This window comes from Eutrigla gurnardus, assembly GCF_963514095.1.
Source record: "Eutrigla gurnardus genome assembly, chromosome: 8".
In the NCBI taxonomy this organism is placed as follows: Eukaryota; Metazoa; Chordata; class Actinopteri; order Perciformes; family Triglidae; genus Eutrigla; species Eutrigla gurnardus.
Window position 1 is genome coordinate 12,152,433 of NC_139922.1, and position 27,886 is coordinate 12,180,318.

Below are 27,886 nucleotides of genomic sequence, written 5' to 3' on the forward strand. Positions count from 1 at the left end.
TCAAATACTCACATCAAAAAGCTGCAACCAGCAGATAAAGCCTGTGCAAACACACTCAGGAGTCAATGCCACGTTTAAGAGCTGGTAGTAAACATCAATGCCTGGGCGTATTAAACCAATATGTAGATATCTTTATTGAGACAATCCCTGACACCATGACATTGTTCATCACTTCCATATGACCATATAAAATAATAAACATCAAATAAACAAAAGAAGTGAAAGCAAGTCCTCGAGATGAGGTCAGCGACTGAGCAGTTCAGTTAATGAACCGTCAAATTAGATGCAGGTTAAGATTATGAGCCATAATTTGCTTCGTCGAAAGCCTTGCGGGCTCTCTTGAGCTCTTCGTTCATGGTCAGCAGGTCTTTAACTCTGGCGAACTTCCGGGGGTCCTTGCGGATCAGGAAAACGATGTCCTCCACCTGGACGCGTCCCTGGCGTCCGATAGACATGGCCTTGTGGGTCATCTCCGTGATGAAGTCGATCACCAGGTCCTCCAGAATGTCCACGGACTCGGTGTACGGGTTCTGGTCGTCTCCAAATCCGTACATCATACACCGGAGCTCCTTGGAGAAGAGCCTCTTCCTCTTCCCGTGGCCGACGTCGACTCCGCCGGACCCGTCATCCAGCTCCTCGTCATACCCGGTCTCGTCCTCCTCGTCCGCCATGCTACGGAGAAACACGCGGACGGATAAGTAGCGTTAGACCGCTGAGAAGTAGCTAACATTACAATAAATTAACGTTTGATTAAGAACAGACTAAAGACGTTACCTTGTAGCTCAGCACTGGAACACAACAAGCTGTGGTGTCTGTCTCTGCACTTCCGCTTCGACCCCGGAAGTGATTTGGAGGAAATGAATAGTTCGCGGTTGAAAATACTGCCCCCTTGTGGTTATTTTCATTCAGCTCCGTTGTCCCCCAAAGCTTAACATTACACGCCGCCACCACCACAAAGTACGTTACTCGGCCATGTAGTCGACACCACCGACGGTAAGTTTATTTAATAGCAACCTTATCTCGCTGTTTGTTTGCTTCGGGTTGCTGCTGTGAGGTTTGTAGATGCGGGAAGGTCGGACTCGGTTTAAAAAAGATAACATGTGTGTCTGCGGAGCTAACGTTAACGTGCGTTGTAACTTCACTAGTTTAGTGTGTGTGTACACGTAATGAAACCACATTTCCATTACATTGTCGTGCTTATATTACTTAAGTGAAAGACTCAACGGTGGTCTTAGGTAGCGAGCAATGACAACCAAAACAAGAAAACAAAAAGTCGGAATGTATTGAATCATACGACTTCTCTGTGAGCTACGTCCATGCCGAAATTAAAAAGGGGTCGCCCCGGTTTGACCAAGGGCTCGGGTGATGATGCACGTGAGCTGTTGATGGAGATAAACACGGTCACACTTTGAGTGGAGACGTTGATCAATGGAGTTCAGTACGTGGGTGAATGACACGTACAGTTACAAGACAACCTGTAACCGAAGCAGCTGTCACTAGTTGCAGGAGGCTGGTGATAGCAGGGCGTACACCACTTTTTATGAGTAAGCTTGCCTTAATTTACCTAGCGTTATGTAGCAACAACACCGCTAACAACAAGCTAGCTAATGTCATCTGAATGGTGTGACGTTATTATGTAGCTAACGTTAATAGTACTTTGACTGTAAACAATTGGACCTGTCAGACTTAGTCAACATCCGGTGAGTGCCATCGATACATTCGCTACTACTTAGTTCATCAGCTAATTTACCAACAGTTTCAATTCAATGTTTAGGCCAATTCTTGTTTAGGCATTTGTTGTCGAACTGTCATACGACATTATTTTTCTAGCTGACGTGGTTTAACCGCTAACGTGAGGTGATGGTGGTTGTCAAACCGGATCTAATACTAATATCGCCATGAAGCTAACATTGCAGCAGGCTTGTTTATAACTCTGATAACCACGTCAACTGTCTAGCTAGCTACTTGTTCAGCTGTAAAACCAAAAACTAACCTGGTTTTGTTTCTCCTACATCCTCTGCCCCCTCTCTTAAAGCAGTCTGCTATGGTTGTTTGGAAGGGGTGCAGATTGGAGATGACCTTTCCTTAGTCCTGATCCTGATCGCGGCTGGCCGCCCTGGATGGCGTTCCCTGTCCAGGTCCTTTGCCGGGGCCTTCGCACTGTTGGCTTGATTCTCCTTTACTTTGCCTTCTCTATAGGCATCACCTTCTATAACAAATGGCTGATGAAGGTTAGTGAAGCACTATCGACTTCCCAGCGGCAGCTCTCTTCCTCTGCACGGGCATGCATGGTTTTCTTTGGGATGACTAATGGAAAATGTGTTTCTGTCTGTGAGGAGGTATTCCATAGGTTAGCTCCCAGGGTCTCAGGGTTCAGGACCCCTGAAAAGGACCTCTACAATTCACCACCGCTAGGCCACCCTCGATGACTGAGTCTCTTTCTCTTCCAGGGGTTCCACTATCCCCTCTTCATGACATTATTTCACCTCTGCATGATCTTCTGCCTGACGGCCCTGACGCGACGGGCCATGCAGTGCTGGACAGGGAAACCCCGCATCATTCTGTGCTGGAGTGATTACCTCTATAAAGTGGCTCCCACAGGTGAGATTTGAGTGGAGCGTCTTACATAACTGCAGGTGGCACAAAGTATTTTAGAGAACAGACGGTTAAAACGAGACTGATAGTCGGCTCTTATCACGCTCACTGACTGACTAAGGGTTCAGTGGAGACTACTTTGACTGAAGTCCATATTGACACAAACATTTTATCACAACTGCAGGGATCGCAAGCGATTTGCTTTATCTAAAAATAAAATTTTTGTATTGCTCAGACACATGGGATTGGATTACTTATTTCCTCTTTTGTCTTTAATCAGTAAATATCCCATGTAGTTCTTCTATCTTAAAGCCCCAAAAACAGTGGGTTACACCGTTCAGTTAAATATGACATTGTGAACTATAAAGCATCTATTTTTATCTTGACATACTATCTTCTTATTCACAATCTTTTGTCTGCTTAAAGTCATTAAATTCCCTTGTACTCAGCCTTGGCAACAGCACTGGATATTGGACTTTCCAACTGGAGCTTCCTCTTCATCACAATAAGCTTGTAAGTTTGTTGCCCAGATATGACTTCAACACGAACTGACAGTTTACAAAGTTATTGGATTGTTTCATCCTTTTGTGTGACTCTTATTGTGTGTCGTTCCAGGTACACTATGACCAAGTCTACAGCAGTGCTCTTTATATTATTCTTCGCCCTGGTCTTTAAACTAGAGGAGCCGGTGAGTGAATTTTATTTATTTTTTATTTTTTAACATTTTCTAAAAAATGTTTGAAATAATGTCCAAACAATTGTCGCAGAATAATGTAATTGTCTCAGAATTAGAGAGGTAAAATGTTTTTTTTGCCAGTGATGACAATAATGCTGTTCCTCAATCTCTCTCTCTCTCTCTCTCTCTCTCTCTCTCTCTCTCTCTCTCTCTCTCCCCTGTCCCTCTGACTAGAATCCATTCTTGATCCTGGTGGTCCTGCTGATCTCCAGCGGTCTGTTTATGTTTACATACGAGTCGACCCAGTTCAACCTTGAGGGCTTCCTCATGGTGCTGCTGGCGTCCTTCATAGGTGGGATCCGCTGGACCCTCACTCAGGTCCTCATGCAGAAAGCAGAGCTGGGTCAGTGTTTTCGTCGCTGTCATATTGAAAATGATTAATGTTTGTGGAGCAGTGCTGTTATAGTCGTTATAGTTATAACCACATAAACGTCTAAATTCAAACATCTCTTATCTGCTTCCACCCACAGTGAATACAAATTAAAAGGCGTCCAGTAATCGCCTTTTATCAACTGTCGCTCTCGGTTTCCAGTAACTTTGTCATACGTCAATCCTCTCACCCTGAAATAATTGATTGATTGATTATCTTCTTTCTCATGCTGTGCTCTCCTCCAGGCCTTCAGAACCCAATCGACACCATGTACCACCTACAACCTCTCATGTTCGTTGGCCTGTTTCCCCTCTTTCTGTATAATGAAAGTGAGTAGAGTCTTGATGTGTGCCGGGGTTTACATCCTCACTCTATTGTCTCTCATCGTTTGTAACTGCTGTAAACTAAAACTCTGAAACACTTGAGATGTTATAGACCCCACTTTAAGGACTAATGGTAATTTTCCTCATAAAACCTTGGTTTTGTCAATGTGGAAGTTTGTCAGAGCTCACTAGGACACACTTCACCTGTGGGGCTATTCTGATTTGAATGGCCTCTGTTTGAGAACTTCTCAAAATCACTAATAAACGAAGATAAGGTGTTTAATATTTAGTTTTAGATATGGGGTTTTAGTCTTATACCTTCTCAACCATAGAAATAGAATGGGAGTAGAACAGACATTCCCTTTGAAATAAATTGGCTGGTCAGAGCAAGAGATATTTCTTGCTTGTCTTTGGACAGTGGGAGGAAGCCAGAGAACCCAGAGAAAACCACGCTAACAAGGAAGAACATGCATACAGGTGTGGATTACTTTTTCAGCCCTGAGTAATGTCAGTGGATATTCCTTTCAGGCTGCCTTCAGCACCAACACACAAGAACATAAATATACACATCAGAAGCATTAAAGTGTTGCATACATTTCTGTCAGTCACTGGACTTTGATTCCCCCGTGAGGGTCCTGACCATGGTCCTGGTCACCAAAATTTGTCCTATCAACCTGTCAGCCTGTATGACTTAATGTTTACTCTCTTGGTTTGATTGTTAAAAGTCCGCGTGAACAGGAACCCAATATATCATTGTGTTCATGTGGTCATAATGTCTTCTTCCTACTACTGGGGTGTGACACATGGCTGCCTTAAATGTCAGATATTCTTACGTGTCTTTACTCTTGCTTTTCATTTTGGATAGCCAATACAACAAGTAGCTGCAGATATTTTACAAGACACATTTTTTGCACTCCAGTAATGATAATGTGCATGATGTGATTTTTGGCAGTTTCAAGAGTGAGATGGAGCCCGTGTTAACAGCATACCCTGACTGTGTTAATGTGACTATGTTCATCATCGGAGTTAATTATGACTCTATCATAGTTTCTCTGCACTTCCACACGCACCCCATCCATCTGCTTGACGTCTAACATTAGTAAGACGCTTCTAAGCATTTTTCTTTTACAATGTATCGTAAGTAAACCATTGCACTCTCAAGCATCATTTTAGATTCTCTTCTCCGTCTTGTTTCCAGGTCTGAGCCTCAGTACCTCGGAAAAGTTGTTCCGACAGACGGAGCTCTCACCTCTCCTGTATTCACTCTTCACACTGAGTATTGGTGGCTTTCTGGCCTTTGGTTTAGGCTTCTCTGAGTTCCTGCTCGTCTCCCGAACATCCAGCCTCACGTTATCCATATCGGGGATCTTTAAGGTACTTTATTATTGTGTGCAGTTCCTTTTCGAACCAGTCAGTCAAACAAACTTTAATCTAATTGGACATCCTTTAAAAGATAAGAAACTCTGCTGTTCCTGAGGAACAAACCTTTGTTCAGCTCAGTGGAGCCTCAAGTGGCTGCAGTGCTCTCCTCTTGTTCAGACCTACTAAATTCACCCTTTCTTCCATTCCATGTGTTGTCTTGTTTTCCTGTAGGAGATGTGTACTCTGCCTTTGGCAGCAGCTCTGAATGGAGACCAAATGAGCACGCTTAATTGGCTGGGATTCGCCGTCTGTCTGTGTGGCATTTCATTGCATGTGGGACTCAAGACATATTATTCCAAAAGTAAGTGTTCATTTTACTGTTATTGTTAATAAAACTGGTCAACAACATATCAAGAGTCAAATATATATATATATAAAAAAAATCTCTAGACATGTTTAATGACAGGGAATGTTTGAATATTAATTATTTTCATTTAAAAAGTTCTAATGCACAAAAAGCACATTTCAACAACAAGGTATTTCAACGTGCTTTGAATAACTGCAGTGGAATAACTGTAATGAACACATTGGTTTCCCACAAAGTGACTGAGATACAGGAAAAGATCGATATATCCTGGCTGTTAGCCTGGTCTGGAGCAGGCTAGCTCCACATGATGAAGCTCCATGGTGACTTATGCATAACATGCAACATGCTTTCATGCTACCGGATAACTTCAGCCAGGATGACTGGGAAATCCCGGCTTAATCCCCTAGGTTTTGTGCAATAGCCCTCAGTTGTGATGTCACACAATCACAGTACGCAGACATCCTAAAATCAGATTTAAGGAGAAACTTCCCCTCTTCAGTAGATAAATGTTGTTCTGCTGTCAAACTACATAAACGTCATTTTTCACAGCCACGTCAAGTAACAATAACAAAAAATGTTCAATGGATGGGGGAGAAGAGATGAAGATGTTAACAAAGTCCACTTTGTGATATTTTCCCATCAGATAAGGGACCGTCTTTAAGGCAGCTCAGCAGTAAGAGCCCAGAGCTCGAGTTGCCGTTGCTGCGGCAGAACGGAGAGGAGAGAGATGATTCGGCTGCTGAATACAATGACGAAGAAGAGGAGCAAGAAATCACTCTGCACTGACATCACAGGATACGTGCCACTGACAGTCTAGACTGCCCTCATCCTACTCACTCCTTTAAAACTTTTCCGTCAGACGGTTTGAACAGCGACGTCAAAGCCCTAGAGCTTCAGAAACCTGTTATGTTTGGGGCACACTGCCACAAGAAGAGGGAACAGCCTCTTCAGCTCTTTCTCTTTTCTGTCTTCAGGACAGGCCAGGGCCCCATTTAGTGGCTGTACAATAACTCTGGACTTGACACAAGTTATGATCTTTTGCCTTAAGGGAGCTTAGAAAGTGTAGCTAATACATCCAGGTGTCATTTAGTATGACGTATGGGGAGAGAGGGATGTTAAAGGGGTACTGTGACACCTTGAATTGCAGTGGGTCATTTTTCTTTGCTAGATACCTGCCACACATTGGGAATATCTTCTTACTTTGTAAGAAACACCGATATTCATGTGTGTTTATAACATTTTTCTAAGTGGCACAGAAAATGTGGGAAAACGTAGACAAATGTAGAAATGTTTTTTTTTTTTTTTTTAAATCAGGACTAGAATTTAAAGTGTCCCGTTATGCCTGTGATAACTTCAGATTACATGTTTTCTTCCCCTTAAGTATGAAGCCTGCTATCCTTAAGATTTTTTTGTGTAAAACTGTATTAATACATTTGTAATAGTTCCTCAGACCCCTATTTTTGCAGCTGGCTTAGCTGCACTTCTTTGTGGACCGAGTTAACGAAGCTAACAATACAATTCAATACAGAGAGAATTATGATGTCTGTAGTGCAGAAAGTAGCAATTACTATTATCAACAAATCTGCAAGGTATTTTCTTGATTAATCAAATAATTGTTTGGCGTAAAACTAAAACATTAGGTCTTCAGGTTGTTTTTTTTCAACCAGCAGTCTAAAACCCAAAGATATTCAGGTACAATCACATACGACAAAGAAAGCAGCACCTTTTATTTGAAAAAACACTTGAATGATGAATTGATTGTTGATCAATTTAAGGGTCCAAGTAATTGATTAATGGCATGTTTGGCGGCAGAAAGGCCCTGTGAACATGATAGTTTTTCATCTAAATTGACTTGGATAAAACAATAAAGTGTTTTTAAAGATCACCAACCCGACCAGTCATTGAATCTAAATGTAATGGTCTCCAGCCACGCCATTCATTAATTTTAAAGGAGTCATCACCAGGAAATCGCAATTTCTCTTGTTAAAACATGCATATCTGTGTTTGACCTCAGTTGAAACTTGCCTGAAAGGCTGGAGTTTGAAAGTGGCGCCGTTTTTTCGCTTCTGCTCTTTTTCCGAACAGGAATAGCACACAAGGGTGTGCATTCCTAAAGCACGAGATTTTGATTCTGCGCCTTCGGTGACGTCACCGTGGCGGCTACTTGCATAAGCCCACCCCTCTTTCACCACCCAACCCCGCCCCGTCCGCTACCTGAAATCGCCGAAGCGCCGCCATTATGTTTTGGAGTCTGCATGCAGGCAAGCCCCCCCGGCTCTGTCCTTCCTGCGGCGAATCAACGCGCGCCTCATTACATATTATACAATGCACATCCGGACCAGTCAAAACCTCGCGCGTAATCTCGCGTGATAAAATCGCGGTACGAAAAAGGGTCAGAACAAGCTCAATGTTTGATTAAAATTTTTTTTTTTTTTTCTAATAAGTTTTACGAATTGATCCAAAGCGATCCAAGGGGGGCTGGATACGTATAAAACCAGGTTATGACTCCTTTAAAAGATGTGAAAAGGCTATTATATATTATTATAATTTTATGATGTACCTTAATGTGCCTTGTTTATGTCCTAGCAGTCAAGAAGACAACGCCCAGCAACTATCTTCAAACTCCATCACAGTTCAAAGCCATTTATGAAGTAAACTTGTTTGACTTGACTTTCTGTAAAAATGCAGTATTGCAATACATTGAGAAATAAAAGTGAAAAAAATCAAGTGATGTTTCGTTTCATTATAAATCTGAGATAACTTGTATATGGGACTGCACGTTGGTGTAGTGGGTAGCACTCTCGCCTCACAGCAGAAGGCCCCGGGTTCCTTCTGTGTGGAGTTTGCATGTTCTCCGGCTTCCGACATGCAGGATGGGGATAGGTTCATTGGTGACTCTAAATTGCCCGTAGGTGTGAATGTGAGTGTGAATGGTTGTTTGTTTCTACATGTCGGCCCTGTGATAGACTGGCGTCCTGTCCAGGGTGTACCCTGCCTTCGCCCAATGACAGCTGGGATCGGCTCCAGCCCCCCCGCGCCCCTGAATACAGGATAAAGCGGTAGAAAATGGATGGATGGATGGATAACTTGTATATGATTTACATCTATCTGCAGTACTGTCGCACAAATAACTTAATAGGCTACTTTAACAACTGAATACATTAGCAACCCTGCACAGTTGACCTGCCAGCCTAGTTTAATGTGAAATGTATATTTATACAGTTCTAATCTGCTGATGGAGAGCAGTGTGGTATCTGACATGATTTAAAACGTTTGCCAATCCCACGTCACACACGTCACGTGCAGTGTAGTGTTCTGCACCGCTGCAGGTGTGGCGCCGCTGTTCGCTGCACGCGCCGCTGTTCCGTCGTCCCTCTCCGGACCGGCGCCACGCCCCCCGCCGGAGCAGCAGGAGGGCCTCGCTTCTCGGGTTTCATCCGGAGGAGTTGAGATACGACCTGCCGCCGGGGAGCTGACTTCACAGTGGAGCGGAACTGGCGCTGGTTGACATCCCACCTCAGGAATGTGTGGAGTCTCTCTGGAGGACTAACGTGGACTCTCTAAACCGCCAGGTAAAGACCTCACCTGGCGAGAGTAAAAAAAGAGCCGTTGGCCGCAGTTTGTTGTTTGCAGTTTGCTGTTTTTCTTCCGGTTAAACGACTGAAGTAAGCGAACGCTATCGTTTTATCTGGGTGGTTTAATTGCCGTTGTTCGAAACTGCTGTAAATACCTCACCTGAGGCAGGGACGCAGTTCAGTGTACCTCTTTACTAACACGTATTAAAAACAACATAGTTGGTAGTATTTTATTAAAAGTTACACATCTCTTTACTTGTGTGCATTGAAGCAAAGTAACAGCTAACTACTAACTCACTTATAGTGGCTAACATCACTCTCATCCACTTTAAATAATCATCTTTATGTAAATGAACCTACCTACACACCGCTTTATAACATTATTGAGCTCAAACAAATATCTCCGAAGACCAATGAATATGTTCATGACATCTGAACTCCACCTGGGTCCTCACAAGAATCGCGTTATTCTGTGGTGGTGTCATTTTTTCTTCTGGTGAGGTCACTCCAAGGTCAAGTAGCCTGAAGGCATCATTATAATTGAGCGATGACGTTGACTTGAGATCATGCACTTTCATTCCCAGCATGGGAAAACAGACCGACGCTAGTGTTTAAATAATTAATAACAGCTTTCATGTTGGATGTAGTAATTCTTTCATGCACGGATCCACAAATCCATAAAGAATTTTTTTTCTCCATGCAGGGAGGAAAAACTATTTTTGAAGAGATTTGGTCAGTAATGGTCAATCAGGGGCTTAAATATAGACAGTCCAGGCAGTAGATTGTACTGGGGCCCATAGAGACTGGGGCCCCTCCGACTATGGCTGTGTCCGAAATCAGTCAGTACTCGCTGTACGGAGAGTTTACCACATTGTAGTGCTGTCTGAATGTCTAGTGAGAAGGATTATACCCTGTATCGTGGACTCAAAGCATCCCACAATTAATCTTGAAAAGTAGTGTTCAACTGATGGAAACTAACTGAGCATTATATACCATCATGCATTGCACTAAAGGATAAATGAAAGATGGACGAGAGTAGAGAGAGCAGACAAATCTGTGAGTTGTGGTGCAAAAATTATATATTTAGTGTGAGCAGAGCATCACATCATAACACAGAGGGTCACAAAGCACTTTGTTTTTATTTGGAAAAATATCTTTATTAACCCTATTGGCAGCGTATACCGTTCCTTTGATTCTTACATTTCAGAATAAAAGCCCCAGACATATTGTTTAGTTAGTTAGTAAGTTAGTTTACCAGGGGAACTTAAATTCACTCACAGTATTCAATAAGAGGCAACTCAACAAAGTAGCTTAAAATATGTATTTATTACATAGAATGATGTTGATGTTTATTATGGATGGTCCACCATGATCTGACATGTTTTAACTGCGACAGCTGTGACGTAATTAACAGCGCAGAGAAAATGACTGGAGCAGTGCCCCCAAGTGTTTTTTTCATTACACACAACCCATTTGTTGAGCAGAGAAAGGCCCTTGCAATTAACTTAAGTTTTGCATCTCAAAAATATGCCTGCGTTCTAAGAAGAATTCAGTGAAATTGTGCGTGTGTGTGTTTGTGTGTGTGTGTGTGTGTGTGTGTGTGTGTGTGTGTGTGTGTGTGTGTGTGTGTGTGTGCGTGCTTCATACGAGTTACTACGGTGCATTAGGGCCTGTCATGTGTGTGGGCTTGTTGCCAGTGTGTTCAGTCATAATGAACACTTGTGGATTATTCAAAACATTCAGAAGACTCAAAAGTTCAGTGATGGTAAAACTATAGCAGAGGCCGTTAAATCCCACATTAGGTTATGTTGTACTGGTTGTTGATTTTGTATCTTAACTGCATGCACCCATAAATTAAAAAAGGGTTAAAAGTTAAAAGAGGAGACCCCCCAATTGGCAGTAGATTGGAGTAGATCCACTCGCATTGCATAACAATACCCATCTTTTCCTGTCTGTCTGACAGGCGAAGCGATAGGTACGCACGACATGCGGCTCAAGCATAAATTGAGGCTTGGCAACATTCAGGCAAGCAGGTACATGTGAAACATGAGAAAACGTTAAAAAAAGAGCTGTATACTTATGTCACATACTGCGCATGATGGCTGTGTATCAGGCAGTGTGAAAAGCCTTTAGGCAGGAAGTTCCTCTTAAACTCGCTTCAGTGGCGGCCCGTCTAGTGATGAGGTCTCAAAGATAAGGAGACAGCTCAGACATTAACTCATAAAAAATATTAATAGAAGGAAATAAGAAAAGATGTAGAGTGAAATAGATTTAACATTAAAAAAAAATACAAACAACACACAGCTTCCAGCTTGGAGTGATAGGACAGATCTGATGGTGGATCATTTCATATATTCTAAACACATGTTTCGGTCACAGGCCTGTGAACTCCAGTATTATAGCTGAGCTACCAGATGGCTAAATGTGGCTTTGTTCTATCTGCATTTTGTTGAACAATGTGCTTATTCACAAAGAACAAGTGTCAAGAGTTTTTGCCCTATTTTTCTAAAGAGCATCTGCCTACGCAACTTAAAACAATCATCTTGTTTCCCAGTGTGATTCAAAATGATTTAGCTTCATCTTGTTGGAATCGGGCTTTTGAAATAGAAAAATGAGCTGTGACCATTTAACCTTTTGATCAATGACCCTCAAATGCAAATGATACCTAATCATGATGTCTGCATACAGGTGTATTGCAACAGAGTGGAAATAATGTTAATGTAATACATATAATCCCAAGGTTGCAAATTATCCGTCTTCATGAAAAGAAGACAGAATTATGTAGTGTTTGCAGTCAAAAGATCCAGAATCAGGTTGAAGCATTTAGTGTAGATTTAGTGTAAATGTCGGAGCACTCAGACAGAGGCGTGTTAGTTTTATGGCCTCTTAAAGTGCTGCCTGTTTGTTAACATTACAGCCTTGTGTGTGTGTCATTAGCTGTGTGAAGTTTAAGGTCTCTAATGGGGACAAGCACCGCAGCACCTGTAGTCTGAGTCAGCCATAAAGAGTTCCCATGGGAAAAGGTGACAAAGGGGTTCACAAAAAATTAAATAAATATTATTATAAAACACCGGTTATAGGTGCACGAAACTGATGCAAAAAAAGAAAGTGAGATTTTTCGGAAATGCAGAATATGTAATTATTTTCATGGTCAAGTTATCTGCTGATTGTTTTGTTGGTTCATCATTTGGTTCATATCAGATATTGAGTTTTCTATCATAGGGGAAAAGGGGAAGCACATTTCAATATTTGAGACTAAAAAAGCACATATTTGTACTTTTTTTTACCTTGTTTTTACTTAGTATTTGAACTATTTCATGCCGACTGTTTCACTCGATTCAGAGAATTGACCTCTGTATACATAATAAATAAAAGCATATTATAATATAGCATTGTTTTTCATGTTTCAAGGTCCCACTCATGTCTCATCACCCCGTTTCTTCATCGTCATCATCATCATCATCATCATCATCTCTCTGGCTAATGCTGTGTTTCCTGCTCAGTGTCTTCCTGCTGCTGTCCTCAGGGGTCCATGGCCAAGGTAGAGTACATTTCATGACTTAATTTATAACCATTTGATCGTTATTAAGGATTTATGTCACACACACAGTTTAAGATGATGGTGAAATTTAGAAAAAGCACCTTTGTTGTTTTATTGCAGTTAACGTTAGCCTTTGGTGGTAAAGCTCTTTTAGCGGCCTGTTATATTTGTCAATGCTAAAATGGTAGTACTGACATAAAGCAACTGCTTACTTCATGTTATTTGATTGTTTATGGTCTAAACTTACCACTATTATTCCTACAAAGAAGAAAGAAATTAGCCATAGCCTTCATCGTTTTGTTAGTTAAGGAGACAGCCTGCTAGAGATGCTAGCTAGTTAGCTAGTTGTGTCCCAGAACATTATTTTATCATAATCAGTAACATTAACAAACACAATGTCATGCAATCTCAAAAACTAATCGTTGAGATATTATCAAAATGCATAGTAATGTTGGACTTAACTTTTCACTTGTACTTCATTCATTTTTGTAAGTAGACAAACAGCAATGCTAGCTCAATAGCTAAAAGAAGATGTCGACTACTATACACAATATAAGTATAAATAATATCATAACATTTCAAGTCAGTCATATAATATATGTGAATACAAGCATCCGTATTTACTATGGTGTATTTTTCACCTTAATGGTTTAAAAGTAATGATTGTTATTTTGTTTATTGGTTCGTTACAGTGGCTCATCACTCTAGAGTGGCTTGTAGTTTAGCATAAAGTAGATTAGCTTATTCCTGCACAGCAACTAATACGTTTCAATAGCTGCTAGGAAAATATATCATCTTTGTGATTGATACATTCTCTTGAAGACCTCTTAAATTAGTCATGGGCCGCTCTCTTGAGAAACATTTTGGCCTCTAACTTCATGATTAACCATTCACTCTGTCAAACTACAGCTCTGCTCCGATGAAACATTGTTGATAGCTGTACTATTAATATTTTCTAATTGTTTCAAGTCCTCTAATACCACTATACTGACTGCTGGTTCCTGACAGCGGCACAAGAAGCTCCACAGTGTGAAAATTGGCTTTTTACTCTTTCAAAACATGTTTGTGAAATGAACCCGCCCACAAAGAGAGCGCAACAGGCAGCAGTTTTAGGTTAACTATGCTAAAGACCTTTCATCAGGCTGAAATGAGCAATTTGAGACAAGTTTGTGCAATTATGAGTTTGGTGAGTCAGACTTGAAATGCTGTGAGAACCAATGTGCAAAGCCTTACTGTAAGATTTCATTTAGATATGAATCTACTGAACAATCACTCATACTAATACACAGGCTATACTACTTGGCAAGTAAATAGCATTTCATTCTCAGGAAGATGAGATTTTTTTCTAATGTTATCAATGACACATATTTAATTAAATATGAACTGCTGGTTTATGAGAACAATACTTCACAGTGCAGCTTTTTGCAATAATTTTGACTGGCTTTTTCAAATTTGCAACTTCTATATTTATTTCATGGTTACTTTGTGTTACATTTCATAAAAGAAACAATGGCCAAGAATCAAAGGGCTTATTATTTCAGTGCTGAACTAAAGAATGATGGCCACAACCAGCTGCTCTGATCCCACACATCAGGGAGGACAGAACAGCTACTAAACTCGTCTCCATATCTGCCCGCCTGTGTGGAAAGTTTGTTGTTGTTAGTGGGTCTGTTAGACCTTGACCTCAGTCTCTCTAAATCTCCATCGGACCCTATCTGATCTTCTGCCAGGCACCCAAGAAGATGAGGACCCTCAAGAGGCCCCTGGCCCCAATACACATTCACACACACACATACAGTTATAGACATACGCACATACATGCTAGTCAGAAAAGACTCTGTTGAGTGCTGAGGGTCATACGTGCACAGAAGCGATGAAGACAAAGTTGTGTGATTCATGCCATTCATGTCGACACTCCTCTGTCTTCTTTGCTTCCGTTTTCCCTTCCCCCCTCATCTTCCTCTCCATCTATTACCCTGCCACATAGTACATACTAAACCCTGACACACTGTAACTCTCTGCTGTCCCTCTGACATGACCTTTGACCCTCCAGTCCCCAACCAGCGTCCTGTTCCTGTTTCTATACCAGACGGGAGGACAGGGCATGCTTTGATGGATGATGGGGCAGCTGGAGAGAGGGATGGATGGATGGAAACATGAAAGACGCTGCTTGTTGGGAAGTCCCTGCTGGAAATTATGTAGATGAAGTCGAAACAAGAGAGGGATTTGATTTGGGGAGAAGGAAGTGAGAGGGGTGAGGCCGTCTTGGAGAGCGGGAGGGATGAAGATAGTTTCACAGCCTGTTTCTTTGATCTCTGAAAAGACTGCAACTGTCATGCTCTTCTCTTTCTCTTCAGCAAACACAATGCGCACACATACATAAAAAAACCCTGAATTTTCTGTCTGTTTGCTTCCCTTTGTCTGTGAATGTCAAGGTCGTCTTAAGCTGACGGTCCTGTCTGAGGACAGACTGCAGATCAAATGGAAGGAGGCTGACGGACCCGTTCAGGGCTACAAGGTCCGAGTGAGACCCATCTCAGGTGAGAGTGTGTCTGTGTTGGAGTTAATATTATTTGGCCCTTAGACCCTTAATTCCAATTAAGGGAATTATTTATTCTCCAGCTTGCAGTAATGTTTTAGACAACAGCGTGATTCCACCTTTGTGAAGTTTGGGGAAGACCTTTTCTGTTTCAACATGACAGTGACCCTGAATACTAAGTGACTCGCCCTCACAGAGCCCTGACCTCAACCAAATCACCTTTTGGTCACTGTGACTACACATCCGTCCATTCTTGTGATATCTCAGGAACGCCTTGAGGGAATTTCTTCAAATGTGGCACATTGTTGTTGAAACTCCTTTTAGTATATGTTTATTCACAGAACCTTTCAACATGAACACAAAACGTGCAGGGAGCTATCAGCAGTATTATCATAAAGTTGAACAAACAAATTAATAAATACAATTGTTAAGTTTTCTAATGTAAAAATATATAAAATAAGTGATCGAACCTTCGAGAAAACAAGCTCACCGACAGCAGACACAGCTCCAGTCTGCAAATACCTTCTTCTGCCAGTCTGTGGGACAGTAGCCTTCATCGTTGATGGGCTGAACTATTTAACAAATCCGGTAGTGGCATAGTGCTGCTGTGGGTGGGACCAGCCACAGACCACAGAGTAGTGTCTGTGGCTGCATTAGAGCCAACGTAGCGCATTTAAAAAAATGTACAGGCAAATCAGCTTCAGAAATACAGAAAAAAATACTGGAAAAAAAATGCTGATAATCGGTCAACCCCTAATTTCCATACATACACATTTGTTGTGGTGATGTAAAAAAAAAAACAATCTTCAAAATATTATACCCAAAAATATTTCACGTCAGGTTTTCTGAGAACATTAAGTTGGTTATTATAATCAGTTTAGATGACGTAATTTAGTAACACGATGTATCACTTCATCATGACACGATTCCATTGATTCTTTACTCTATTAAATTATTGCCCTACTTTACACACGAGATAATTGTATAAGTCATTGACATACTGTATTTGTCTTCCATATAATAGTTTTATGATAAAACGATTGGCCAAAATTAAATCCCAATCTTTTATTTCAGCATAATCCCTCTTCTCTAGTTTGGAACAGCATTTACAAATACTGTAAATCCACATCCAGGCTGCCACCAACGTGTCAGCTCTCTTGCTTCACAGGTGATGGTTTGGATAAAAATGCAGCTCCCTCTGTCTTCACCTCCTCCTTCACAATTGCGAACTTTGTTTTCTCTCCGTCACCCTATCTCCCATTCCACACTGTGCAGCTAAGCCCAGGCACGTCTAAAAGAGGGACGGAGGGGGGCTTCCAAGAAGAATTCAGTCCCACACAGGACTTGGTGGAGGGCCTGGAAAGGGGGAGGGACTTAAGGGACTGAGATTTATATTATTTATACAAATGTTTACTTACACAGATAGAAAGGATTTCGTTCAGTCTAATCAAACAAGTACTGGGAATAGTGTGCAATATCTTGTTTAATACTTTGGCAGCTGTTGAGAAGCTTGTGCACCAATATATTGTCTATAACAGTGTAAAATATTGGCAGAGACTCTTTAAATTAGTACAACTCCAGTAAGACCTACAGGATGCTGGAACATTTGGACTATTTTGTTTACTTATGTATTGCTTATAGGGATGCAACCATACCACATTTTTTAAAACCAACTACAAGTAGGTCTCAGTACATCCTGATACTGAGTACCGATAAACATGCTTTATTTGATTTTTATTATTACATGCATTACTTTTTCCTTGCTGTTGATTACAGGGAATAAAAAAGCAGTACATTTAAAACGTACAATGTAAAAGAACAACATTACTCCAATACTCCTCTTTTGTTTTTTGTTTTTCTTAGGACATTCAAAAATATATTCATAAATAAATACTTAAGTGTAACATGATGCTCTTTCTGGAAAAATGGAATGAGTTAAAGAATATAATAATGAAGTAATAAAGGAAGGAACATTGCTTGTGTGGTTAACACTCGGACCACCAGGTCATGACCACCAAATATAAACTTTGTCTGAGACCTTTCTCTGCCTCAGCAACATACTCTTGTGACTGACTCGCACTCTGGCAACTAATGTTGGTGAACGCCCTAGCTTAGTACTATTCATCATGTTAAATGTGGCAGTTAGTGGTCTAAATATGTACAATTAGCAAAAGAAAGGGGTTATTTTGTGTATTTCTTTAATTCATGGTATTCTGTTTATATCATGTTGTATGTATGTCATGGTTTAATTAGGATGCTGTGTTATTAGTTGTGTCTTCTGCATTATGAGCTCATCAAAAAGTTCCTTCTAGTAACGGCAATAAAGTAAAATCACATCAACAATAAACTCAAATACAGACTCTCTCCAGCTTATTCTCAATACTGTAATTTCTTAACTTAAATGCTCATCTTTTCCAGAGGTGCCACAGCCAGAGCTGATGCTGACCACCACACGGGGCCGGGCAACGGTGGCAGGACTGGACTCCAGTCAGGAATACGCCCTCCAAGTCCTCCTGCTCAACGGGACGACAGAGAAACTACTCGCAAAGCGACGATTCACCAGTAAGAAACACGGCAGGCTGTATGGGAGAAATTACATATTTTCTTTCAACCACAGTTCCTACATGAAACTGCTCACAACGTGGTCTGTGGATTATCTTGAGTTCATGGTTTCTGGAAAGAGACATTGCTGTTGAGTTTTTCAAATTCATTTTCTGGTGCTTTCAGTACCATAAGCCAAGTGCTATATACTTTCATTATATTGGAGAGAAGACAGACATGTCTATAGCCGATAGCTCCAACTACTCACACCAAAACAATCGATTGATAGATTAATAGATTGATCAATAACATTGCAGGTATGAGGTGAAATATGTATTTCTGATTTCTGGGGGAACTCTCTTTAAAAGCGAGCGTTAACATGACTGCATATATATATGGGCCATCTTATGTTAAATAGTGTAATTATATATATTTTTTATCTGCAATCCATACATTTTTATTCTGAACTGGAATTCACAAAACAAGCGTCAGTTCTTTGTGGGGTTGACATATCCACAGGCATGACGGGATGCACAACATTGACAAGAGATGAAAAGAAATGCTGTTGTGTGCAGTGGTCCCCCCCCCCCCCCCCACACACACACACAGAGTGAGTGGGTATAAATACTACTCTAGCTGGATTACAGGCTGAAAAAGGGTTTTGTTTGAAGTAACTGTATACTTATTGAGTTCAGTGTGTTCCTGGGTTGGAAATATGCCCACCAACATTTGTTCCTCTGGGTCTCACAAATGCAACTTCTCCAGCCCTAATAACACAGTTAATGGCTTGCTACCGTCACTGTGTGTTGGTGTTTCAGTACGCTTACAAAGAGAAAAGTCTTGAAGTTAAATTTATCAGTCATTTCTGAGGAAACACGCAGTAGGTCGGGATATTTTGACGGAGCGTCACCCGTGTTTGGAAGATTAGGTTCTGCAAAATCAGATTTTGTACTCTTACTGTCCCACAACTGTCTACAGCAGGGTTAGTGATTTGTGAGCCCTTTTCACTTCTGACATTTTATTGTTGGAATGTGATTGATACTCTCCTCTGCGAATGTAGCCCGTGGTTGCTTGCGAACCAAGTGATAGTAGGTTACTGTGTCGAGTCGAGCTTGTTCAGGCAGGTCTGAAAGACATGTTCACTTGGAGATTTGTAACACCGGCTGTCTCTCTGGAATTATGCCAGTCTGGGAATTCCTTCCCCATGCGTTGCATTTCCCATTTGCTTTAACCCCCTCTGGGCCCACTACTTATTTCCCCCTTAATTTGCTGTTGTTAACCCTGTCTGTTAACTCCAGGCTTGTTTGGTAAGAGGACCTGGTGTAGCGGTTACGCCAGAGGAGTCATATAACTTGCCAAACAGCAAACATATTCTATCTTCACCCCAATTTATTAGTTGATTTACTGACACGTGATCCTGGCACGTACAGATGCAATGGTACGTTGACTGACAGAAAAATGATGATCAATTCATCGTTACAATAATTTTTCATGCAAAAATGACATTTAAAGACATCATCTTGGACTGAGAAACTTGGATGAACATGTTTTCCCTTTTTACTAATATTTTATAGACCGATATTATTATAATTGTTGGCACATTATTATTATTATTAGTCTTGATCCACTGTCTGAGGATCTCAGTTAACATAAAGTTTCATAAGGCATTGGAAGGTCTAAATTGTTGTGTGGAGCCAGGTCATAAAGAGCCATAACAGTAATCAATAACATCTTAAAACCAATTCTAAAACAAAGAGGGAGTCGATGTAAAGAAGCTGAAACAGATGTGATGTGTTTGTACACCTTGGTTTGGGTTAAGATCTTAGCAGCTGAGTTTTGTACCATCTGTTTCATATATTCACATATTGTATATTATATTGTTAGGATTATAATTATTGATGTGTTGGCATCACTTTAATCTTACAGCTGGTAAAGATGGACTTTTAAATACTCCATATACTGCTGGGAACAGTAGCTTGTGAATTAATAATCCTAATTATATTTTCATGTATCTTATGAATTTAGCAGTAAGGACATTCTCACCAGCTTCATCTACACTTATTATTTATTAGCATGCTAACACACAACTCAAATGTTGAATATTATACCTGCCATCAGCATGTTAGCATTGTCATTGCGAGAATTTCAGCATGTTGATGTCAGCATTTCGCTCAAAGCATTGCTGTGCTCAAATACTGCCTCACATTGACTGTAGACTCAGTAGTAAATGTTTTATTTCACCCTGATTGAGGCCTCTTTGATATTCTGAGAAATTGTAATTTTGCCCACTCACTTCAGGCATCGTTGTGCGATGCATGTGAGAACAATTGCATTCTAAATGTCTATGAGGAAGGTTACAGATGCAGTGGAGACCCTGCTATTGCTGATATGTGATTCCCTTCACTGCGGTTTCTCTCTTCCAGTGGAGAGTCTGCGGGAGGACGAAATGATCCGCAGTGGGAGTCGAGAGCAGAAGAAGAAGACTTTGCCAGGCGGGTCGGGGTCAGGAGACCTGGACGATGTTACGGAGACTCTGTTGGGTCTGCCAACAATTCTCTATCCAGAGCCCACCACTGCTGCTGTTGTGACCACAGGTAGCATCTTGGTATTATTACAGTGTGATGACTTGGGTACGGCAAATAAGAGGCAATTGTCTAATAATAGTCAAATAATTTAAACATATATTCAAACTGTCTTTGAATGTGACATTTTTGAGAGTAATGTAGATTTCCTGGAGAAATGGAGGTGAAAGTATTAGGAAGAAGCAATCATGTTCCTCTATGAGATTTCAAATATATATATAGTAACAAATGCAAAGGAACTAAAACCTAAAAACTCAAGTATTAATGCAGTTGAAGGAAATCCTCACCCACTGTTTTATTGTGTTTGGTATGCTGCACAAACACCTACAGCAATACTTGATCTCTCCTGATCTTTCATGGCCTCTGTCATTATAACGCTATTTGACCAAGAGGAGGAAGGGAAATGTTGCCAACACATGCAAGCAAGTACTGTATACTGTATTTACAAGCACCTACAAAGTGCTTGTAAATACACACAGACAAATACACACAGTAATGACAGCCCAGAAAACATAAGGTGTGACACAGGAAACAAAAGTTGGAACAATATGGAAGATGGGCCTGAGGGTTTGTTGTATCTATTAAAGGCATGCATCAGAGAGCAATAGTGTTAACAGGGGAATAATGCTTTTCCTTACTCTTTTATGTGTTCCTTTTGAAGGCAGATGGATCAACATCTGTCCACAGTAGATTTCCCCTGAACAATATTTGCTTGTACCCACCCATGTGCTTTCTCCTGCAGAGACCCCAGCGTTAGAAACCCCCTCGCAGCCCACAGATGAGGCCCAAGAGAAAACCGTCAAAGAGAAGAGGAAGAGGAAGAAAGAGAAAGAGCGGGATCGTTCTAAGGTGGAGAATAAGGAGGAGCAGGGGACGACACAGGGCAAAGCAGCCGAGGAGCAACCCCGGAAGACAACCTTCCCTACCCAGCCAGTTACAGGTGACCTCTGCTCCTCGGTGTCAGGAAACGTGACACAAAACAATGATCTAAAATGTTTCTTTTGGTCGCATTTGTTATTGTAATGTAATACACCATGATGGAGCTGGCAACTCCTTTTTAAGTAGGAAGTTAAGCAGGATATCTTAAAGATCGTCTGGCAATCATCATCTTTGGTTCTTCTGAGGAGTTAAGGAACAAGAGGCCCGAGCAGTAAGTGTTGGTTTGAAATGTGATGACAGTGTTTATACAAGGGAAGGACGTGTTGAGGAAATAATGACAGGCCGTCCCGTTCAGCTGCAGGGCGCATGTGTCCTCCGCTGTCTCCCTCGTAATCCAAGTGAACACACACATGGAAACTCACTCGTTTTCATGTATGCACCATGTTCACACATGTACACATGGTATTTATGCCCCTACATTTTAACACTTACGCCTATTTTTTTGCATACCTATATGCATAGAACCAACTGTTTCCTGATTTATAGCCATCCGTTTAACCTTCTTACACAGTAATATACAGATGAGTGACAAATGAAAGGAAAAAAACTCTATAAAGTGATTTAAGACCTTTTCACACATGCTTAATCCCTGAAATAATTTACTTTCTGATTCTGTTTCTGATTTCTGATTCTACTTGAACCTGCAACTTAAGCAAGCATTTAGCATTTACGCCAGTGAGTATCATCATTACAGGAACATTGTCACCGGACAAAAACAGCTCCTCGCCCGCCATGAACACCTGGCCATGCCCCATCATCATTATCATCATCATTTTATTCTTATTCGGTTCACTTTTATGGAAATTGCTGCCATCTGCTGGATTATCCATTGACCCATTTTTTTTGCATCGCAGCGGGCTCTGTGGTCACAGAATGTGGAGTAACACCGGCATTGCCAGGGCATGTGTGAAAAGCACATACTCAGGTTTTCAGTGTAATTTACCAGGAACTATATGTGAAATAAGCTTCAGTAAAGTGTCTTTTGACCATGACTACAGGGGGAAAATAGCAAGTTTGCTTAAACCTGTTGCAATGCATCTCTCCTTGTTTTATATAAGGCTAATGTTTTATTGTGCACTGTCCCTGTTTGAATAAATAAATGAGCCTCCAGAAGAGCTTCAGTGCTCCGTGACTTAGATTCCTCACGTCTCTGGAACTCTGATCAGCTCAAGGCTATTTGCTTGCTTCCTTTTACTGAAGGCATGTCTCCAAGGAAACCCTTTGAGTGTGACAGCAATGCCGCGGCGGACATCGTGTTGTTGGTGGACGGCTCCTGGAGCATCGGACGCAGCAACTTCAGGCGGGTCAGAGACTTCTTGGAGGGCCTGATGACACCCTTCCACATCGGGCCGGACCACATTCAGATTGGTGAGGATCAGAGTGTCTTCCTTTCTGAGAGTTTTAGTCATGTAAGTTGTTATTTCAGAGATGCAGACACAGTAAGTGAGTTGTTTAATTTATCCCCAGACAAGTGCATTGCAACAGCGATGATTATTTATGCTCAGCTACAGCTGAATTTATTGTCAAAGTATTTAATTTCTGCTGATTGGTCCTCCTGTGATGAGTTATTGGGCAGCACAGTCAAATATGCATACACATCTTCTTTCGCTCACATGCACTCAGACGCACACCTTCATTCACAGCTTTTACAGCAATGCATTTGTGGTTATTACATTTCCTGAAAAAGGAATATTTTCTTGTCTTAAATAAAATAATACAAATATTACAATCAAGCTACAGTCAAAGCTTTTATGGATACTGGCTGCAAGCTTTTGTTCTTGAACAGCTCTGTAGAAGCAACAAACGGTGAAGTGATGATGTGTCTTGGTCTCAGGTCTGACCCAGTACAGCGGAGACCCCCGCACAGAGTGGCAGCTCAACAACTTCACCACTAAAGACCAGCTGTTGGAGGCAGTAAGGAATTTCAGATATAAGGGAGGAAACACATTTACAGGTAAATACAAATCACCGTTAACAACTTCAATACTGTATGTGTTCACCTGTTTGACCCGTGACATCTGTCTTTGGAATATATGCACATGATGCAATGATACAATACATATACTGCAGAGTACATGCACCGTGTCTGACCATGCATCCATTTCCCAGGCCAGGCACTCCTCCACGTAATGGAGGAGAACATGAGGGCTGAGGCAGGCGCGAGGTCAGAGACACCGTTCTTCCTGGTGTTGTTGACCGATGGGAAATCTCAGGATGACGCTATAGCTGCAGCAAACCGGCTGAAGAATGCCGGCGTGGAGATCATCGCTGTAGGTGAGAGAAGAGCAGGTGGTCCTAATTCAGCTTCTGGGCCTTGAGAGGAGTGTAACCCACTTACAGTCTGACATGGTCTTTATGCAGTACAGGGGTTTGGTGGCAATTTGTTCTAATATCCAAATGTTTTTTCCTGCAAATTTGGTTGAATCATGTTATATTATTCAGGTGTAAAGAATGCTGACGAGGCTGAGTTGAGACAAGTGGCATCGGAGCCGGTGGATCTGAATGTCTACAATGTCAATGACTTCCCTCTGCTCAGCAAACTGGTGGCACGGCTGGTTCACATCCTGTGCGGGAGGATTGAGGACCGTGGCATCTCAAAACGTAACCTATCTATCTGTCTGGCAGGCATCAGGTTTTTCAAACAGTGAATTTCTTGTTGAGGTCTAATGTGCTGATTCTGTGTTGCTGCTCCAGGAATGGAGCCTGGACCCACAGCAGACCCAGCCCTCTCCTACCCCACTCCCACTGATCTCCGGTTCTCTGAACTGGGCTCCAGAGAAGTGAAGCTTCACTGGACCAATCCGGCTCAGTCAGTCCAACAGTACAGGGTGGTTTATCACAGCGCCGAGGGTCAGAGTCCACAGGAGGTCAGAACACAAGCATACATTTCATTAAGTTTCACCACATTAGATTTAAGACACAGTTTTATGAGCAAAGTAAGACGATGAGGACTGGAGAGCAGCAGCCTTGGGTTTTACATTGTACTTGAGTTCTGGGTGAAATGTGCTTGATTGTAAGTGATGTTTTATCTCTAGGTGGTATTGGCCGGCTCAGAGTCGACTGTGCTGCTGGAAGGCCTCTCGTCTCAGACGCTGTACCACGTGTCCATCTTCCCTGTGTACGAAGACAATGTTGGCCTGGCGCTCAGAGGAACTGTCACTACATGTAAGACTGACACCACTGACATCACGTTTTTGTTTGTCAGTGTATCACTTGTACTTGCAGTACCTCAGTCAATAAAAAGAAATGAAGAAATGAAACTTGAGATTAAGCAGAAGCCGGAGCTTCTGCGGGAGTTGGAGCGGTAGATCTGGTGGGGCTTACAACTAACAACAAGTAGGACACTTGTTGACTAAACTACCAGCAAACTGAATACACAAGGTGTCATCAGTAAATAACAGCTTGTTATTTAACAGCAACATGCCCATCCCCAGTTTACAGGCTCATTTGTTAAACCATGTTTGTACAGCACAAACCCCCTCTGACATCTCTCTTGCTCCTCATCCTTTCTTTTCTCCCCCTCCCTCCTCTCTCCTTCCTCAGTGCCCCTGGCCATGCCTGCCAACCTGGAGGTGACTCCCTCCTCGTACAGCACGCTGCGAGTGAGTTGGGGTGCAGCACCCGGTGCAACGCAGTACATGATCCTGTACTCAGCACTCAACCACGGAGAGCCTGATGACGCCAAGGAGGTGAGAAGTGGATCTGGAAGTAAGCAGGGAGTAGGAAGATAGCAGGAATACCCTGATTACATAATGTACTTCCAGGACAGCGTGTTCACTGTAATTGTTTTTTATTACAGTGTCAAAAATAAAATCTTATTTACGCTATATAGTAGTAGTTTGTTAGTATCCTCTCTCCTCATATTACATCCTTGGATCTTCCTGTCTTAGATACTTTGATACAAAGAGCCAACATTATCTAAGATAATACTAATCAACTAATAAACTAATCTTAGATTAAAAAGTGCTGTTAAATCATCATTGCCCTCTTACTTCTTTAATTCTGTTTGTATGTGAGTGCTCCTCTCCCGTAACTCATTGTCATGTTAATTTATGTCTGACACCAGACTGACAAGAATTCCACCATGTGCTAATGTGGGCAGAGTAACAAACCCATAATTCCACATTTGCATTTTGTTCCTGTATCGCTGCAGGAGAAATTCAGTGCAGACCAGACGGTGGTGGAGCTGTCGGGGTTACTGCCGGCGACGGACTACTCCGTCACTCTTTATGCTCTGTATGACGAGGATCCCAGCGACCCTGTCACTGCTGTCGCCACCACATGTAAGACATTTCCCAAACCTCTTGTATTTCACTTTTCCCTTCCCCTTCTCTATCACTTTCTTATTTATTATTTTCATCTTTCTTTCTTTTATCTTACTCCAACTCTTCTCTATTGTCAACGTCTCTCGCATCGTAACTTCTCAGCGACACTGTAGAGGAATCACTTTAGTACCCTGACTAACTAATCCTTTGTCTTTCATCAATATCATCTCCTTCCCTCCCTTTTTATTTGACCATCCCTGCCCACAGTCCCTCTCCCATCGCCGGTGAGTGTCCAGTTTCCGATGGTCACCCACAGCATGCTGAGGGTGAGCTGGGTGCCTGGAGATGTGGACGTCCCCGGCCACAGAATCACCTACAGCACCAACCACGGCAGTGACGTCAAGCAGGTAACTTCCTGAACCATGCCCTGAACTGAGATTGTATCTTTATTTTTAAAGAGAGACATGTATATGGCTTTGAAAAAGAGAAAGAGAAACAAGTCATATTTTTTAAAATCAACTGCTTTGTGTAACAATAATGCATAATAAAATAATCCACAAAGACATTGAGCCATCCAATCACTTGGATTTAGAATGTCTTTTCTCCTTTCTATGATCACCCATTTGAGCAAACGCTGTTCACCTGAAAAGACCCACCCAATACTAGTAGCGAGTGCTGGTCCATCTTTTTTAAATAGTTTTTTGCATTCAATAGAATGTATTATGTTTCAAGAAACAAAATGGCCCATGTAACTGCACCTATAATTTCTATGAACAGATATGAAAATGGCTGAAATTCAATCTTGACACATACCAGCCAAAGTCTGACAACAATTTAGCTTTTTATTTGTTAAAAGTAAACTTTTAACTGAGTATAAACTTGCTGCTCGTGAAACAATCCGGTCATTGATGTCGTCTCCCAACTCCAACTCTATTCTCACGTCTCAACTTGCTAATAAGACTATAAATAACGACCGGTGCACAGAAGTGGCTGGTATATCCGCTGGCTACACCAGCAGCACCCGGAAGTATTGGTCATTGTCTCCAGAGGCTAAATGGTCACCACACTGATAGCAGATGGGTTCCAGGATCTCTGCAGCCACAGTCAGTGTCATTGATTCATATTAAATCTCTTCAGATGGAGGTAACGGGACTGAACTCAGTGGTGGTGCAGAACCTCTCCTCCCTGTCCAGATATCTGGTTTCAGTCCAGTCTCACTACCCACAAGGCCTGTCTGCAGCACTCACCAGTAACGTCACCACACGTAAGAGACACACACACACACACACACACACACACTGTTTGTGCTCCAAGACATCATGGTATCCTTCCTTTGATGCTCCAGAAGAGTTGTCTTATGGAACAAAAGTCTATTTCTTCTTTTTTCCTGACACATTTTCCTTCTCTCCTAGTGAAGGTGCCTTCCCCATCAGACCTCAGGGTGACTAATTTCTCAGGCAGTGAAATCACTGTGCGCTGGGAGGCTGTAGCTGATGATGTCGTCTCTTACCTCATCAAGTGGATCTCCCTCAGTGGAGGCGACCTGAGACAGGTGGGGATGGATTAAAGAAGGGATGGGAGTGTATGATGTGTTACGATTAATATGTGGCATGAATATAATGTTGCTCTTTCTGTTTGTTTTAGCTGAGGGTGAGTGGTGAGAGTGAAGGGGCGATCCTGGAGGGGGTGGAGGACGATAAGGAATACCAGATCTCTTTGTCTGCTCTTTATGGAGATGGAGCTCAGAGTGAAGCGGTGGCCATACGCTACAGCACCTGTGAGTCGCACACACTAATAGATATAATAGATCAGATACTGTCGGCAGCACTGGACAAATATGAATTTAATATGAATGAAACAAACTCGCTATGTTTGGTATGTCTACTCCTGGAGAACAGGGAGAGATGAATTTTACATGAGTTTATGGAAACAGAACAGAGTTGTTGTAATTAATCATTGAACCTGGAACGCAAGACACAGGAGAGTTAGTGTAATAAAACATTCTTAATGTTCCAGGGTATGAGAATGAATTAGTGTGTCTAGTGTAGAGTGAGAGCTGACAGGACTTGGTTACGTTGTCATTCCACTGAGGTAAACGGACGACCTGACGAAGAGCGGAGCCCGGCTGATACGCAGCGTTGATTGATTGAA

At 41.8% G+C, this 27,886-nt stretch overlaps 3 protein-coding genes across 7 annotated transcripts in view; 2 read left to right on the forward strand and 1 right to left on the reverse strand.

The window, feature by feature from the left end:
* Positions 1–110: 110 nt before the first annotated feature.
* Positions 111–907, reverse strand: taf13 (TATA-box binding protein associated factor 13). The gene is made up of 2 exons (XM_084015811.1): positions 775–907; positions 111–672 (listed from the first exon to the last, which is right to left on the reverse strand). The coding sequence occupies exon 2, from the start codon at positions 669–671 to the stop codon at positions 297–299; it is 375 nt and encodes a 124-aa protein (XP_083871937.1). The 5' UTR covers position 672; positions 775–907; the 3' UTR covers positions 111–296.
* On the forward strand, positions 877–7,397 carry LOC311017445 (solute carrier family 35 member C2-like). Of its 3 annotated transcripts, none has more exons than XM_084015798.1 (10): positions 877–992; positions 2,072–2,231; positions 2,451–2,601; positions 3,045–3,108; positions 3,211–3,283; positions 3,506–3,674; positions 3,947–4,030; positions 5,223–5,398; positions 5,618–5,747; positions 6,397–7,397. In XM_084015798.1, exons 2-10 carry the CDS (start codon positions 2,121–2,123, stop codon positions 6,537–6,539), a joined length of 1,101 nt encoding a protein of 366 aa, XP_083871924.1. In that variant the 5' UTR covers positions 877–992; positions 2,072–2,120; the 3' UTR covers positions 6,540–7,397. The 3 variants fall into 3 exon arrangements, with proteins under 3 accessions (XP_083871924.1, XP_083871922.1, XP_083871923.1); XM_084015796.1 differs by having other exon boundaries at positions 881–993; positions 2,039–2,231; XM_084015797.1 differs by having other exon boundaries at positions 900–993; positions 2,036–2,231.
* Positions 7,398–9,185: 1,788 nt separating this feature from the next.
* Positions 9,186–27,886, forward strand: part of LOC311016783 (collagen alpha-1(XX) chain-like) — a 31,893-nt gene continuing 13,192 nt past the window's right edge. For 2 of the 3 annotated variants that reach the window (XM_084014717.1, XM_084014715.1), the window contains exons 1-18: positions 9,186–9,325; positions 12,740–12,869; positions 15,305–15,409; positions 17,827–17,970; positions 20,373–20,543; positions 21,274–21,471; positions 22,671–22,838; positions 23,305–23,424; positions 23,580–23,744; positions 23,913–24,071; positions 24,165–24,337; positions 24,506–24,635; positions 25,014–25,159; positions 25,624–25,753; positions 26,003–26,142; positions 26,873–26,999; positions 27,148–27,287; positions 27,380–27,512. In XM_084014717.1, the coding sequence (XP_083870843.1) occupies positions 12,749–12,869; positions 15,305–15,409; positions 17,827–17,970; positions 20,373–20,543; positions 21,274–21,471; positions 22,671–22,838; positions 23,305–23,424; positions 23,580–23,744; positions 23,913–24,071; positions 24,165–24,337; positions 24,506–24,635; positions 25,014–25,159; positions 25,624–25,753; positions 26,003–26,142; positions 26,873–26,999; positions 27,148–27,287; positions 27,380–27,512 (2,470 nt within the window). In that variant the 5' untranslated portion in view covers positions 9,186–9,325; positions 12,740–12,748. Of the gene's footprint in view, positions 9,326–9,399; positions 9,419–12,739; positions 12,870–15,304; positions 15,410–17,826; positions 17,971–20,372; positions 20,544–21,273; positions 21,472–22,670; positions 22,839–23,304; positions 23,425–23,579; positions 23,745–23,912; positions 24,072–24,164; positions 24,338–24,505; positions 24,636–25,013; positions 25,160–25,623; positions 25,754–26,002; positions 26,143–26,872; positions 27,000–27,147; positions 27,288–27,379; positions 27,513–27,886 lie in introns of those variants that run through there. The other variant, XM_084014716.1, reaches the window with a different exon arrangement.

Bases quoted from the DNA above. Each gene is read 5' to 3' on its own strand.
- LOC311017445 (XM_084015798.1), top strand. From the start codon at position 2,121: ATGGCGTTCCCTGTCCAGGTCCTTTGCCGGGGCCTTCGCACTGTTGGC. The intron at 2,232-2,450 runs GTTAGTGAAGCA...TTTCTCTTCCAG, and splicing joins ATAACAAATGGCTGATGAAG to GGGTTCCACTATCCCCTCTT. The intron at 3,675-3,946 runs GTCAGTGTTTTC...GCTCTCCTCCAG, and splicing joins CATGCAGAAAGCAGAGCTGG to GCCTTCAGAACCCAATCGAC.
- taf13 (XM_084015811.1), bottom strand. From the start codon at position 671: ATGGCGGACGAGGAGGACGAGACCGGGTATGACGAGGAGCTGGATGAC.